A 15,955-nucleotide genomic window follows, 5' to 3' on the forward strand; every position below is an offset into this window, starting at 1 on the left:
ATCACTCCTTGAATCAATTTTCCAAGCTGTGATGTCCAGTGGTAACCTCGAGTAAAGCTGAGGGCAAGTAGGTTATTTCTGAGTATACTACCCACTTGATTTTGTTTATTTTACTTACTAGCACCGAGTCTGCAACATTTTGAATTGTTTCCTCTGCAAGTGCTCCCGTGCCTGCTGTCAGCAAGAGGAGGGCTCGTGGAAGGGATGCTGGAGCCCTTCTTTTCCCAGCCAGGACAGGGAGCTGCCCCTTGGAGCAGCCTCACCACTGACCCTGCTCTGCCCAGACACTCCCTGCTGTCCTGAACTGCACTGAACCCGCTCCTGAAGCTTTTCCCAGGTTCTGGAATTTGCTCCTTGATATTCAGACCTGCAAGAAGAAAATCGTGGATGATTGTTACTGCAGTAAGAATTACAAAGGCTTCCATCTATAAAAAATGAGTTACTGGGTCAGATCAAGTCTTGTGCATCATGCAAGGTTTAAATTTCCAGTCTTCCTCATAATGGCATCTCTGGCAAAACTTGGCTCATCTTTTTTCCACTCAATAGTGTTTTCAACAGACACCTTTTGCAAAGCTAGAATGTTTTTTGGTTTTTTTAATTCCCCCCTTCTGAGTAGTTTAAACCACACAGTCCCTCATGCTCCTTTTCCTGGAAAAGAAGTCTGAGAGTTGTGGGTTCACCACAAAACCTCAGAACAGTAACCAAGTTTTTGACTTTGCTTTGAGGGAAAAGAAAATAAAAAGCTTTTAGGTTTTTCATGGCAGTTCTGAAAATAAAGTATCAAAAACCAGTTGTGCAAAAAATACTGATTTAATTATTTTTTTCCCTGCTGTTTTGTGATGTTTGTTCTCTTCATTTCCTCTATGGTCGTGGGCAAGACTCTATCTATATAGATTATTTTAGTTTTAAGTAACCCTAAGTAGATCAAATGGGCGCAGAACAGTTGAGTTCTGCGTTGGAGTGCTTGTTACAAAGGTTTGTTGTAGTTAAAAGTGGTACCGGATGTGTGTGAATTCCCCTCCGGCAAAGGAAGGTCCTTGTCGGTCGGTGCTGTTGGGTTTTCTCACTTGTTCTGATAAAGGGTTCATCAGCCGGGTGTGAAACCAACGCTTGTCCTTCCCTAGACGTGCCCCGAATGGCAGAAGGTTCATCTCCAAGGGAAGGTGTCTGAAGGACGCTGCTTATTCTGGACTTTCGGAGGAAGATTTCCTGTCGCGGCCACTGGAGGCAGCTACGAGGAAAACCTCTCGGGTGAGCCGATTTAAAAACCTCTCCCAATGCTTCCTGATGGCTGGAATTTACATCCCAAAGTGCTTCCCGGTGCGCTGTTGAATGGGTGATAACTTGGTTTCTCTGTGTGCATCACCTTTGTTTACGAAATTTTATGATTTGTTTTGCTAAATCAGAGATTGTAGATCCCAGTGAGCTGCAGGAGGATGTATTCTAAGGGACTAGCAAGTCCTAAATCTTTCACCATTAAGCAAGACAGAGATTCCCCTTAAATGAAGGGGTTTTTGAGATGCTGGTGTCAAAAAGCTGTGAGAAAACAACAGTGAACAGTTGTTTTTAGTAGCCGTGTCCAGTCATTTATACAAACATAATGTATTTTGTTCACATACACAGGAAACTCCGTATGCACCAGCTCCCATTCCTGCTTATAAAACTCCATCCAAGTTGTGAAAAGAGTGGAGAAAAAAAATCTTCATTTGAAAAGAAAGCATTTAATAATCGAAATATTCACTAGGCTAATCAACACATTTGAGAAGTAGCATATATTTCTGGAAAGCTTGTAACAGTTATTGCTCTTTAGCCTGTTGTCTTCCTTAGTGTTTTGCTTTCCCCCCTGCATCAGGGAGAAACAACACTCTTAAAATCTCTGGCAGTTTATAAAGCCAGAATAGTTTGGTCCTTTTTGTTAGGGATTATTTTAATTTCATGTTCTGCTCTAAATTCAGGATTGAACCTTTTCTAATAAGGAGATAATGAAAATTAATACGACTGTTGCAGTGAGAGAGCAGCAAACCTGAGTGATCATGGGGGAGTGGGTGGGCCCGGTGGCTGATATTTAGAGCTTCACTGACTTTTTAACTGGAAGTCAGGTGAACAGTTGGGAAGAGTCACCTGAGTTCACATCCTGCTTTCTGACCACGAGGTGTGATTGCAACCCCTGTGACTGGCGCTTGAGAAGGGGAAAGGTAATAAAATACCCTCTTGTTCAACCCTTGGTAGGTGTTTTTCCCAGCTGGGTGATCAGGAGGGAAAATGGGATCCCTTTTGGGAGCTGTGGACAATGATAGGAGCAACATGTCCATAAGGGAGACTTTTCCTTTCTGGCTCACTGGCTGCTGAGGTTGGCTGGCACCGCAAGGGCCAACCACAATTGGGGTTTTTTACACTCTCTGCTCAGAGCACTGGTGGATCCAGCTGTCTCTGGTATTTCAAAAGGGATTTGTTTCAATAAGGAATGGGTGGGCACCCTCAGCTGAGGAGTTTCAGACAGCTGGAGAGAAGCCTGGCAGTAGCTCCTTAGGATAAAGGTTGCCCAAAGCTTGGAATTCAGCAGACGCCAGGATCTAAAGCAAAGCCTGAGGCAGAGAAGTCATCGAGAGCCTTGACCCTTTCCATGTCTTCTGTCACTATGCCCATTATTTTGTTCTCTGATTAATCCTTATCTCCCTTTCCCTCCTTCTCCCTTCTGTGTATCCATAGAAGCCCTTCTTGACTCCTCTGGTGATGAGAAATGAACCTGTGTGTTGGTGGTGGATTTTGTTGTTCTTGTTATTGTCTCATCAACATCTGTTTTCCCTGGCATCTCAGTTAAAAAAGCTAATTTTGCTGAGTTGGAGCAGCTGCCACTTCCCACCACAGTAAATTAAGCTTTCAGAAGACCTCATCTTTGGAATTACAGTTCTGATCATAATGTGGATTTTAATAGTCAATTGAGATGCTTATTAAATTATAAGACTCTGCATTAGGAATGTTCCTGTGCTGCTGGAGGAATCTCAATCGTTTAGATTTTATTAGTTTTGTGATTTAATGAACAGAAAACATTAAAACTAAAAGCCAAATGCAAACCATCTGTATAAAAGTGTTCTATAAAATTCAGGAAACTGACAGACATAGCTGTAAAAGTACTTTGCAAAGACACAGCCTCTCTTAAATGCCATCCATTTTAATACAATGATTAATGCCATCATCAGTTTCCTTAACAAAGAAAATTTCTCCCTTGTTTCTTTCCCTGGGTTCATGAGATTCAGCCTGTATTTCGGGGATGCTTATCAATGGATTTGAAAATTATTCACTCTGGACTGTTTAGATGCGAAGGCTGTTTGTTTTTTTTACGTGTCCACACATTTAATTCTAGGGGATGTGGCTACACCGCAAGCAGCCGCCGTGTCACTGTGTGCTGCCAGTAGTGGCCGAGATCGATCTTTTGTTGTGCTAAAGTTCGATCCATCAGCAGGAGGGTACAAACACAGGGCAATGAACTCAGCTAATCTCTGCTCCTGCCAAGGTGGGCGAGGTGTCCTGAGTTCTTGGGGATGTGATAAATACAACAGGGTGGTCCAGTGGCATGAGAGTTACTGGTATCGAGATTGCCAGAGAGATTGTAAGTAAAAATTAATAACGTTATTTAATGCACAGAGATATTAGGGTTTTTTGAGGCTCTTGTTTAAAAAATAAATGTATTAGGAAAAGGTTCTTCATCCAGAGGGTGATTGGGCACTGGGACAGGCTCCCCAGGGAAGTGGTCACAGCACCGAGCCTGACAGAGTTTAGGAAGCCTTTAGACATTCTCAGCACAGGGTGGGACTCGGACTTGTCTTTTGCTGGGCCAGGAGTTGGACTGATGGTTCTTGTGGGTCCCTTCCAACTCAGGATGTTCTATGATTCTATATATATTTATGTAAGTGTGTATTATGTATGTATAAAAGCATCTTAGTTCTCAAACTCCTGAATTAGTACAGCCAAATCCCTACTTTTTGTTAATTTTTTTCAGGTATGAAAGACATCTTTGAATAAGATGCTGTGGAAGAAATACCTATATTGCAAACAGGTCCATGCCACAATAGGCATGAGTACTGTTGTTCTGCTTCATCTTTTCAATGGGGATTTTAACTAAACTTTGAAACAGATGAGATTTATTGAGGTTCCTGTTTCAGTTCGGATTGTGAAAGCAATTGCAGCATAGATCTGAATTATATATAGGCTTTTCAATGCAGTTATAATTAGGAGTTCAGTAATAAAGCTATTACTCTAGTTGCTTTTTTTTCTGTTCCCCCTCACTAGTTTGATTTGAAGGACTTTCATTAACTTTTTTTTTCTTATGACTAGGAGTTTTCCTGTGGCTCAGGAGTCAAAGGTCTGATTTTTTTGGCAATGAAGGGTGGTGTCACTGCTGCTGCTGTTGTACCTTCACAGTGCCTGTACTCTTGCCTCTGTGACTACACAAAATCGTTTAGAGAGGGTTTTTTTCCTGGGTTCCCAACCTTGTTTGTCCCACTTCTGTGAACAGCCTATTCTATTATGCCCCTGAAGGGAGTGACTCCACCAAGCACACTGTAAGAGCCATAAACAAATGCAGCACAGACCAGTGCAGTTTGTAAACCTGCTGTAGTTTACTTAAATCAGTGAGAGTTTTGCCTCTGAGTTTTTATCCAGCTTCCAGAATAGAGGTTAAATACCAGAGCCCTTCCTACCCATGCCTTGGCTTCTATTCATCTGCAGCACTAACAGGAAGCTTAGTATATTGACAGCCGAGTTTTTGATCCACCAACATGTCACCCCAGATTCCAGCAAAACCTGTTGCAGAATGGGAGTTAAGCTTCCTAAAGCAGCTGTAAGCAGAGTTTTGCTGCACACCCTGTCATCATGAGACTGCCTGGAGCTACAGGAGACTTTTGATGGTGCCTCTTTGGGAGCAGGGCCTAGATTGCTCATGAGCAAGGGTTTTATGGAGAACCTGGCAGGTGTGAGATGTGTTTTCACACTGGGGCCGCAAAAATCTCTCCAAACATTTTCATGAAGGGATGAGGCGAACTCTGACGGTCTCCTTAGAGACAGGAGATAACGCATCGATCCATGGCGGCCTCAGCAGTGCATTGTGCCAAGCACTGCTCTCCACACAGCGATGATGAAATCCGCAGTCACTGCTGCCAGAGAACGGGAAAAATAGAGGAAGCGGGAAGACGAACGTAAAGAAATACGTTCGAAAAAATTCCGAGCTGTCCGCACGCCCAGCCTGGCCTGGCCTCCCTCAGGCCTTTCCCGCCCGTGGATAATGCCGGCCCGCGGCTCCCGGCGCTCTGAGGGCGCTGGGTCCATCACGGCCCCCTCACACCCGTGGGACCGCGGCTCCCGGGGAGCTCCGGGCTCCGAGGGTGCCGGGTCCGCCCCGGTTTCCTTCAGGCCCTTCCCTCCGCCGTCCCGCGTCTCCCGGCTGACCCGGGGCTCTGAGGGCGCTCGGGCTCTGAGCATGCGGCGGCCCCGGCTCCGCCCCGGCCGGGACGGCGCTGAGGCGGCCTGGGCGCCATGGAGCGGTTCGGGGAGCGGCTCGGGGAGCGCTCGGCGGCCCGGCTGGAAACCCTGCTGCGGCACCTGTCCCCGCGGCTGGCAGCGGCCCCGGCCCCTGTATCCTTTGTGCTGCGGGATCGGGAAGGGGCGGCAGCAGCACGTCGGTCTCCCGTGGGTCGGGACTCCGCGTCCCCCAGCCCGGCGCTCTTTGCTCCCCGCGCCCTTTGAGTCCGAGGTTTGTCCTGCGGGGACACCGGCATGGGAAGGGCACACAGGGTGCCTGCTCTGTGTCCCAGTGGCGAGGACAGCGCTTCCGTGGCCGCACCACTGGGATTTTGGATTCAGCACCTGGCCCACCCCAAAACCTCTCGCTGAGCTTCATCTCCGCAGCCTGTGGGGAGCTGGGATGTGAACAGCCCCCCAGCACCGAGCCAGAGGCTTCCCTGCAGCGAATTTTCCTCCTAGAGATTCAAGGGGTTTGGGGAGATAAACTACACATGACTTACAAAGTGCACGGCAAGTCACAGATTTCGTTTAAAGGCACAGACTCGACTGGTAGAGCTGCAGCAGGAAAAACATCAAGGTTTGGTTTGTGGGTGGGAACCGAGGTGGAAATGTTGGAGGCTGCCAACACAAGGCACAGGAAACCTGGGTAGAAATAAGTTTTTGCGTTGATATGTCCCATGGTTCCAAAAGTTAAGTGGAAGCTGCTTGCTGAGAATATTTTATAAGCTGCTGTATAAATGTTGCTTTAAAAAAATGCTTTTTTACAGAGCAGAATACTGACAAGTTACCTCTGAATTATAATACATAGAAGAGGATACATATAATACATGTAATACATACAATACATATAATAAATATAATACATAGAAGAGGATGTGATCAAACAGGATGTTGGAGTCCTCAAATCGATTAAAAATATGAAGGCAGATGGATAGTTGTTGATTCAGACTGCCATAACACAAGTAGGAGCACAAAATTAGGAATAAATGATACAGGAAAAATACCCTGATTGTAAAGATACAGGAGGTAAGGAGAGGTGCTGCACAACCTGTTTGTTTTTAAATCTGGGTCATGATGCAAGTATCTTAGGACAAAAACATGACTAAGCTGGGCTGGGGCAGGAAAGGTGTGTGGCAAAAGTAAATAACATATTCTAATAAGAGTAGATTTATTTGATAAATCAAATGGTACATCACTTCACTGGTTTTGTTTTAATCTCTGTGCCTCGTGGTTTCAGTTGTCCAAGCAACCTAGACTTGTCCTCTGAGTGTTGCAGAGTCTCAAGAGCCAAACGAGTGAGAGGAAGAGGCACTGCAGAGCCTGGAATGGAGCCCAGCACTGCGTGGACTTTTCTGCTGTTCCCCCATTCGGGGAGGTGGACCTGCTAAGGAGGGCCCCATGCTGGGGTTCAGCCAGTGCCTGTGTCTCCATCAGCTGTCTGTGGGGATTTAGGAGCCTGAAGGGTCAGGAGTCCCATACTCACTGGAATTAGACCTGAAATGTGTGTGGAGCACTAGTGCTCTCAGTTGGGAGATTCCTTACTCTGGGACCTGCTGTGGCAGTTGCCAGCTGGTCTCCCTATGTTCTTCTCTCTGTCTTCCATCCAGTTCCCAGCACCTTTTCCTCCCTCTGGCTCATCATTTTTGCCACACGTTTGCATCTATTGTTCTCCCGCCATATGTGACTCTTGACAAGAAAATGTTTAAGCTTCTTGGTGTGGGGACCACAGACAGAGCTGCTGAGATGAAGCCTATTTCTTATTCCCAAAGCATTCATGGTTTTGTGAGCAGTAGAGGAAAGTCGGTGGTTTTCATAAAACCCCGAAGCAAACTTGCACGTGCAGACCGAAAGATCAGCATGAACAAGCTCATTTTTGTTATGGATGACACTTCAATCCCGTGCACAAGGCTCTTGTGAGGCTTCTTTAGCGTGTGGGGTTTAATTGCCTGGTTGATGGGAATGTGTCTCTGCATAAGAGAAAAATGCTTTTTTAAAACCTGTTGAAATGAATTGAAGTGGAGGACAAGCCTAAAGCCCTCCTCTCTTCTGCCCCTGTCATTTAGGAGGGACCTGATCTCCTCAGTAACTGGAGAGAAGGTGAGGGTTTGTGACACTGTATGAGAATGTGAAACCTCAGGTTTATTCCTATTGCTTTATTGTTTTAGATTATTTTACTTTTTAGCATATTCTTTATTATCATTTATTATTATAAAAGCAAAATTAACAAGAACATGGGTTAAGTGTCCAGCACAGCAACTGCCTTTAAGATGAACAGCATTGCAGGATAGAGGACTCATGCCTGTAGATAATATTCTAATCTATTTTGCTTGCTTGTATATTCCTTAATTCCCACCCCAGATAAGCATTCCTACTTCAGCCCAAGTCAGTGCTGTTCCTCATTCAGGGAGGTTTTGGTAAGCTCCATCTTCCTTGGTAGAGATAAAAGTGAAGCTGCCTTCAGAATTCAGTTCTTCCTTCCCCCAAGCACACGTGTTGGTCACTAGACATGGTTAATGTGTTCCTCTGTGTCCCAGCTACACCTTGGACAACGATCTGCTGACCACAGAGCAGAGGCAGTTCTATGAAGACAATGGGTACCTGCTCATCAAGAACCTCGTTTCTGACGAGGACATTGAGCGCTTCAGGTATGAGGCACTTGTCTGACGTGCTGGGGGGAGCTCTGGGAAGCTGGAGATCATTGGGCTCTTCCAACATGGACGTTCCCTCTGGTTCACAGGAAGGAGTTCACGAGGATCTGTAAAAGGGAGGTGAAGCCACCAGGAGTTATGATTATGAAAGATGAGTCCCTGAGATCCCAGTTCGGGCAGTCTGAAAAAGTGGTTAATAAAGTGCAGGACTTCCAGGAAGATGAAGAGCTGTTCAGATACTGCACTCTGCCAGAGGTAAAACAAAGAAAGGGTGGTGGTGGTGGTGGAAGAACATGTATGAAGGTATCTGACCCTGCAGGTCATTCCCATAAACACACAAGTGAGGAAAGATCAGGTCGGCTTTTAAGAGTGTTCTGCATGAACAGGGGATGGATGGAGGTTGGGGCAGAAGATTTAAAGCAGTGCTGCTCTGCCCTTGGTGTGGAGCCATTCAGGAATGTGACTTGGCCAAACCATGCCAGGCTAGAGGGACAGATCAGCAACATGTTCTGAATGTGTTTTATCCAGCAAACATCTGTCCCTGGGCAGGTCCAGCCTTGCAGCCAATATTCATGTGGCAGATACAGCTCTGTGGGAATACCATCCCCATCTTTTCCACCCTCCCAGCAGCCTGCAGCACCAACTTCCCTCTTCCTCCCACCATTCCCATATGTGTGCCGTGCCAGATCCCACCTCCTGTCCTGCATCCCCCTACCTCCTCCTCCTGTACCCTTGCCCTCAGCCAAACATCCAGCTCCCAGTGCTTCCTCAGCAATATTTCCTCTTGTTTTTCACGTTTCTAATCTTTTTTTCTAATGTTTTCTTCCTTGTAGGTCCTCAAATATGTTGAGTGCTTCACAGGGCCAAACATCATGGCAATGCACACCATGCTGATAAATAAACTTCCAGATTCTGGTAAGGAAATTTGGATTAGAGGAAAATGGATAAATTACTGTGTGCCAGAGTTGAACTTAGTATTTTAGAAAAGCTGTAAAAAAAATTAAACCCAAATGACATTGAAAATTTACGAAGTTCTTTTGGTGATAGTTTGTTTTCTTTTTACCTTGGTTTAATGATACAACATGAGAAAACACAGGAGAGTTTTTGAGGCTGCACAAAGTCTAAATAGTATGGCAAATGAGGCAAGTAGAAATGTCCTAACTGTATCTATTTAAGGAGCAAAATCAATGGCAAAATAAGTATATAAATTATATATAAAAGGCTCTTTTGGTGTGGATGATGTTTCCATTTCCATGGGGGAAAAATAACAAGCAAAACTTCAAGAATATTTATTTTTGTTTAGACTTCATGGAAGAGAGCCTCTAGGGCAGGGACTCTCTGTGGAGGCTGCAATCCATAAATTGAGATTTTTTTTTCCTCTTTAAAAAGAGAAAGCTAAATAAACATGAGCAGGGTGCAACACAGACAGGGTTGATTCTGCTTGCATCACAGCAGTACATCCAGTGCCTGCAGACAGCACAGCTGTTGGAAGGTCTTTGTGCTGGGGAGGTTTGTGCAACACTGTGCTGGTTAAAGTTCTCATAACTGGAGAGCAGCCAAAATGAGTGATGAAAATGTGTGGTGGTGGTGGTGAAGGCCAGCAAAAGGAACCTTCTGAGGGGTCACAGAGGCTTTCTGTGTGACCCAAGAGCCACCACCGTGGTCCATTTTGGAGTGGGATGGCAGCTCACGTGCTTGGCTTCCATGGCTGGGCTGGAGCAGGCACTGAATACACCAAGTACTCCTTAGGATGTGCTGCAGTGGTTTACCAGGAAAGAAAAGGCTGTGTCACGTTTGATGAGGCTGAAGCCTTCTGAACATGTGTTGCAGACAAGCAGACTTTCCTGCACCCCATGCATCAGGACCTGCACTATTTCCCGTTCCGGCCCGCATCCCGCATCGTGTGTGCCTGGACTGCCATGGAGAGGGCTCACCAGGACAATGGCTGCCTGGTCGTGCAGCCAGGGACACACAAGACAACCCTGAAGCCTCATGGTTATCCAGAGCTGGAGGTAGAGTGTCATGGAGGGCTTGGAAAGGGCATGCAGGAAGGGGATGTCTTTTGGCTGGGAAGGACTCACTCACTGTAGGGGGAGGATATGCAGGTCAAAGCTGAGGTTTTCAGTGATTTTTTTTTTCTTTCCTGTTTATACAAATACTGACATTGATTTGGTAGAGAGTTTCTTGGGTGACCTCACTCTGTGTGACATGGGTAGATTTGCCTCTGTTCTCACCTTCACCTAGAAAATGTCCAGCACGTTGTGGCATGACAGCATAAACACATACCAGCGTTTTCCACTGCCCTTGCCAAGTCTGAGGGCTCTGTCTCCTCCTGTCAGCTTGTTCCTGCCTGGTAGCATGTGCACTGTCCCAAAGAGGAGAAGGCTGACAGTTAACAACTGGATGGAATAAAATACCAAGTGGTATCTTGCTCTTAAGAGTGTGTGTTTCCTGGCCTGGACTGTCTTTGGTGATGGTTATACCAGGAGCAGAAGACTGGACTCCAGCAGTTGCATCAGGCCACCCTTGTGGGGTTTCCCAATGCTCTTCTCTCTTCTCTGCAACTGAGAATGTCTTTGTCCAAAGCAGCTGCAGAAAATACAGAAGGTGTCATTTTTCTGTACGTCAGGCTTGAGGTAGAAGGACTAGGTAGGCAATAGTCAGACTTTTAGCTTGGCATATGGAATACTCTCTCCAGGGGAAAGCAGATCCATAGCTGTCCCTACTGCCTTACTGTGCTCTGAGAATCAGCACTTCCTCTAATTTTAGCTGAGTGATTTAAATTCAGCCGTTTTCTTTCCTAGGGTAAAACCAACAAACTTTTCCATGGGCTGCTTGATGAGGATGAGAAGATTCCCAAGGTTCACCTTGTCATGGATAAGGGAGACACAGTGTTCTTCCATCCCCTACTCATTCATGGCTCTGGGATAAACAGGACATCAGGTTTCAGAAAGGTAGGAAAACATCTCTCAATATAGTTTTCTAATATTCTTGATTTTTTAAAAAAAATTATCCAACTATTCCTCTTTCTGTTTTTATCCTGCACCCCCTTTGAATCCTTTCTCATTTCATGAATATGTGGATGAATATTATAAAGAGTTTTTATCTTTCTAATATACTTCAGCACTCTCTTGGTTTTTTATTATTCTATTTTTAAACATCTGTCTTCTGTAAGAAGAGCATGCTGTGCAGCTGCTTGAGAAAAACAGAACAGGAGCAGAAATTAGATGCTGAGTCTATGTTTAAATTAAAGCCTGTTTGGCTGTTGCTTTTCTGAACGTTCCCTTTCAGCTGTCCCAGATATCAGGACTTTCCCTAATTTTTTTTCCGTGTCTTCTTGGTATCCCATCTCTGGATAACAAGAGACTCCATCATTCATTCAATAAATAATATTTTATTTGTATCATTGCACAACATTTTTCTATAAAAGATTTGTTGACATGCATAATTATTTAACTGCAACAGGCAAAAGTGCCTTCCTTTGGAGGCCTGGTCCTGTCTCAGAAGGGATTAATCCAGCCACTGCAGCACTGCTCTATTTTTATTTTGGTTTGCGTATTGTGTGGCCTGTTTTTTCAGCCCCTGTGGCAGTTTATTTGATTCAAAATAAGTGGGTGCAGGAACTCTGTGTGCAGGAACTAAGAGCCCTTACAGAACACACAGGTCTTTCTCAGCCCTGACTCTCCCTATTCCCACTCCAGCTGCTGATATTCTGAGATCAAGTAGTACAGCTCATGCTGAGGGAGTGAGGGGGAGAAGGGAAGGAAGAAGAGCATGTCAGCAGCAAGAGTATTTCTCCAAGGGGATGCTCTCCAGAGCGCTTGGAAAAGAGGAAGGAATTTGCTGACATGATCTGTGAGGAAGGAGTGCTGTGTCCACAATCTGGAATGCATGAGGTTTTCTTCCAGCAGTTGTTTGCAGTCGATGTGACAGTGAGTGATGCCCACTTTCCTCACACAGAGCATCAGCTGCCACTTCGCCAGCTCAGAGTGTCACTACATTGATGTCAAAAACACGAGTCAGGAGCACCTGGAGAAGGAGCTGCAGGAAATGGTTTACAAGAAATACGATGCAACTTCTGTGGATCTGAAGGTGAGACTAGGCTCAGTGCCCTTTGTTACAGACCAGGTCAGTTCCCTTTCCCGAGTCTCTCGTGTGGCAGATTGGTGCTCTTTGCTGTGCCTGGTTTGGCAGATCAGGCTGTACAGACAGAGGTGCTTGGCAGGATAAAAGACCTGATGTTCAGAGGATGATTGGCCAGCCTTTTTGGGGCCCTTTTCCTCATAATGTCTTGCTCTCTGGCAGCCTCTTCACATCCCTTGAGCTACAGAAATTTCTTCTGAATCTTTGCTTGTAAATAAAAAAATGTGGTCATTTGCCCCGAATTCAAAACTATAAGGTGGAATAAATCCAGTGCTTTCCCAGTTTATATGCCCACAGTTCTTACAGTTTCCCCTTTAATGGTGGGTGGATTTTCCTTTTAAAACAAGTATCCATATCTGATTGCAGTAACAAATGAGGGTTTTTTTTGCTTAAATATAATCCCATATCAATTGTTTATACTCAAGGCTATCAGTTGTTTACACTCAAGGCTACAGCAGGTTTGTCAGCAGTGATACACACCTGCCTAAAAAAAAAAAAAAAAGGGACTAATGGACTCTTGCTGAATAACTGAGACCATTGAGTAAAATAGAAAACAAATGTAAATTCTTCAGGGATCCAGCCACTGAAAGAAAAATAAACCTTGTTACTGGGGTGAAAATATTCTGAATATCTTAATCCGCAGCAGTTTCCGTCTGCAAAGCCAGTGTCAAGGCAGTAAAGTCTAGATGTAAAAGCAGCAATTTTATTTTAAAATGTACATGTTTTACAATATCTGGGGCTTTCTGGAGGCGGGGGGACATTTTCACACTTGGTGTGTTTGTGTTTCCCCCCAGTGTGCCTGGGTGTGGTGGGTATCCAGCTGTGTTTTGCAAGCTGATTTTTCATGTCTGTAAAGCCACAGCTTGCTTGGCTTTCAGTTCCTGGAGCTGTTTAGGTGCTTGGTGAAATCCGAAGGGATGTGTAGTGAGGCTCCCTCATTCTCCTGAGTGGAAATGAGGTTGTTCATACAAGTCCCAGAGGAGTCTCTGTGTTTTCATGTAGCTTTAAGGCTTTGTTTTTAGCTGGAGTTGGTTTTCTCCCAGAGGAGCACCCAGGACTTATTACACCTTCACAAGATGTTAAGAAATAAGTAATCCTCTCTTTCCACCTCTGTGAACTGGAAACTTGGTCACTGCTTTTTCTGGCCCTCAAGATGCTTTTCCTTTGTCTCATTTTTGTTTTGAAGGATATTTGGAGCTTCCGAGCACGGCTTGTGCGAGGGAAAAGAATCAACCTGTAGAAGACCTCTGAAGAGCAGGATGGAAAACATGAACTCTGAGGGAAGAGCACAGACCCTGCCTGGGCAGGCAGAATTCCCTTTGTTGACCTCTGTAATGGTAACTTAGCCAAATGCTGCATTGCAAAATCGTTTTATGCTAATTCAGAATAATTGCACTGAGCTTGGACAGCTGATGTATGTCAGAGGAAACCTAGCCTAGAAAAACAGATTTGCTGCGGGTGTCTTAGGCAATTGAAGAATCAAAGTTGTGAAAGAACACCTTGATTTTCTTGGTGTTTACATTCTTGTTGCTTAGAAGTTTTTAACATGACACACCTTTAGAATGATGCTAAACCAATGTAAGATTTTATGTAAGAATTTTCAGCATTTCCAACTTCCTTTCCTATTAAAAAAAAAATCTTGAGTTCCACACAAGCCCTCAGTGATATGGGGAGTTACTAGTGTAGCTGATGAAGATGTAGGTGTTGGTACCAGCAGAATCAGTGGTGTAAGTGGCTAAAGAGAAAGCAGCACTCACAGAGAATAATGGGATTTATGGACAGGATTATGATTGCTGGTAGAGTTCCTCAAGCATGGCTTGGTGTGGCATCGTACCTGACCAAGCAGCTCTGGCAAAGGTGAAATATGAGTCTGACAGTGTTGGGAGCTACTGGGCCAACAAAGCAGCCTCCCACTGGCCTTACACAACTGATCCAAGGCTGTGTGAAGTGAGGGAATCCTTTGAGTCTGGCAGGTCTGGAAAAAGTGCCTTTTGCTGCTTCCAAGTTGAGGAATTGTTTGGATGCTCCCCAGGACACAGTGGTGGCAGAGTGGAGTGATGCACACTGAAATGATCCTCTTGCCTTTCACAGTATTTCTCCTTACTTTCTGAAAGATTCATTCACTTTCAGAATCTATTTTTTGAAATAAAGAATAAATCAGAGTGAAACTGCACTCAAGGGCTGTGTTGTGTCATTGCTGCTGCTCAGAAACTGGCAGTGGGGATGTCATTGAACACCCCAGTGCAAAGCATCAACCCTCAGCTTGTTTCTGCTCCCCCCCAGTCCATCCAAAAAAGGTGTTAAAACAGCACCAAAGGCTGCAGTGATGGGCTCTTGTGGCACCTTCTGCCTTGTTTTGTGATTCTTTATCTTCGTGCAGCATCTCTGGGTTTTCTTGTTTGTTTTTTAAAGAAGGTGAGGTTTGAGCAGTTAATTATTGGTCCTACACCCTTGGTGATGGAGTGAGGTGTCTGGGCTGTGGTTCCCACCTGGAGACAGACATGTCATCTCAGCGGCCTCTGGTTTGGCCACACCACCAAGAAATCTGATGTGGGGTCACTTAGGACAGACACCCACCCAGCTCAGCATGTGATTTTGGGTGTCCTGGTTCCCCATGCCCTCTATAACCCTGGCACTGATGAGCTCCTGTGGAGAGCATGGGCCCAGGTAAATGATTTCCAGTGGGTTGGAGATACCTCTGCTGACTTTGCTGAGTCCTTTCCATCTGTTTTTCGTGAGAACTTGGTGTATTCTGTCTGGTTCACAGCACAAGATTCATGGAGACTTCCCTGTCTGGCATCACTGGTGGAGCTGGGTTGACTGCAGAGGGAGCTGTGACCACAGAGAAGAGCTACAGGTGTCATTCCCAGTTTCAAGACTGAATTTCTCTTACTATAGCTAGGAGAGAGAAGAAAAGAAAGAAGTTTAGCTTTGTTTTTAAAAATTTATGCACTTCTGCCTATGGATTTCGGCCTAAAATTGCCTCATTCTGAACAAACCTATCAACGACCTCGGAGATGATCTAAACTTAGCAGTTGTCCCACCTGGTGAGACTTGAGTCCTCATTCCTTCCCACGCCTTTTTTGGAACTGCCCTCTGGGGCAGGCTGTGCTCATTCTGCTGGGCTGAATACAGTTGGATGAAGTTGGATTCTCCCAGAATGGACGTGTGGTGTTGCTGGATACTTCCTTTGTAGCAGTGATACCTTTGAGAAATAAACTTCCTGATTCATTAGGCAGAGCTTCAAGAGACAGGGAAATGCAGAAGCTGTTGAAATGCTTGGGTTGCTGTGTATTTTAGCTAAGCAGCACTTACCCTATTAGAAAAGTTGCTTGAATTGAATGAAATTAAAAGCATAGTATTTAAAGTTACTTTGGTAATAGTGTTTTACTTTAGCCCTGGCTTGGTGGGATGTTTCTTATAATTTGGTTTGGTATAGGTGTTCAGGTTCACATGTTGGAGGGACGTGTGTGCTCCTAAATTGATGTAACAGCATGTTATATCTAAAACTTTCTTTCCAACTAACTTCGTGTTCCTGCAGTTTAGGTTAGCCATGTTAGCCCTCCTTGGACTATTTTTTTTTTTTAATAACAGCACCCGAGTTTCAAAAAGGAGCACGTAAAAATTACACATCCAGCTGCTTA

The 15,955-nt window shown here is 45.0% G+C and overlaps 1 protein-coding gene across 2 annotated transcripts; it reads left to right on the forward strand.

Moving 5' to 3' along the window:
- The first annotated feature begins 5,511 nt into the window (after nucleotides 1–5,511).
- On the forward strand, nucleotides 5,512–15,682 carry PHYH (phytanoyl-CoA 2-hydroxylase). 2 transcript variants are annotated; one of them, XR_015804098.1, is made up of 10 exons: nucleotides 5,512–5,631; nucleotides 7,879–7,934; nucleotides 8,055–8,165; nucleotides 8,258–8,423; nucleotides 9,002–9,083; nucleotides 9,999–10,180; nucleotides 10,973–11,122; nucleotides 12,129–12,260; nucleotides 13,498–13,648; nucleotides 15,079–15,682. XR_015804098.1 is itself a non-coding variant. In XM_014883137.2 (9 exons), exons 1-9 carry the CDS (start codon nucleotides 5,533–5,535, stop codon nucleotides 13,549–13,551), a joined length of 1,032 nt encoding a protein of 343 aa, XP_014738623.2. In that variant the 5' UTR covers nucleotides 5,512–5,532; the 3' UTR covers nucleotides 13,552–14,484. The 2 variants fall into 2 exon arrangements, 1 of the variants encoding a protein (XP_014738623.2); XM_014883137.2 differs by lacking the exon at nucleotides 15,079–15,682 and having other exon boundaries at nucleotides 13,498–14,484.
- Nucleotides 15,683–15,955: the final 273 nt, after the last annotated feature.

The sequence above is a fragment of the Sturnus vulgaris genome, chromosome 5 (assembly GCF_052056855.1).
Source record: "Sturnus vulgaris isolate bStuVul1 chromosome 5, bStuVul1.hap1, whole genome shotgun sequence".
Classification (NCBI taxonomy): domain Eukaryota; kingdom Metazoa; phylum Chordata; class Aves; order Passeriformes; family Sturnidae; genus Sturnus; species Sturnus vulgaris.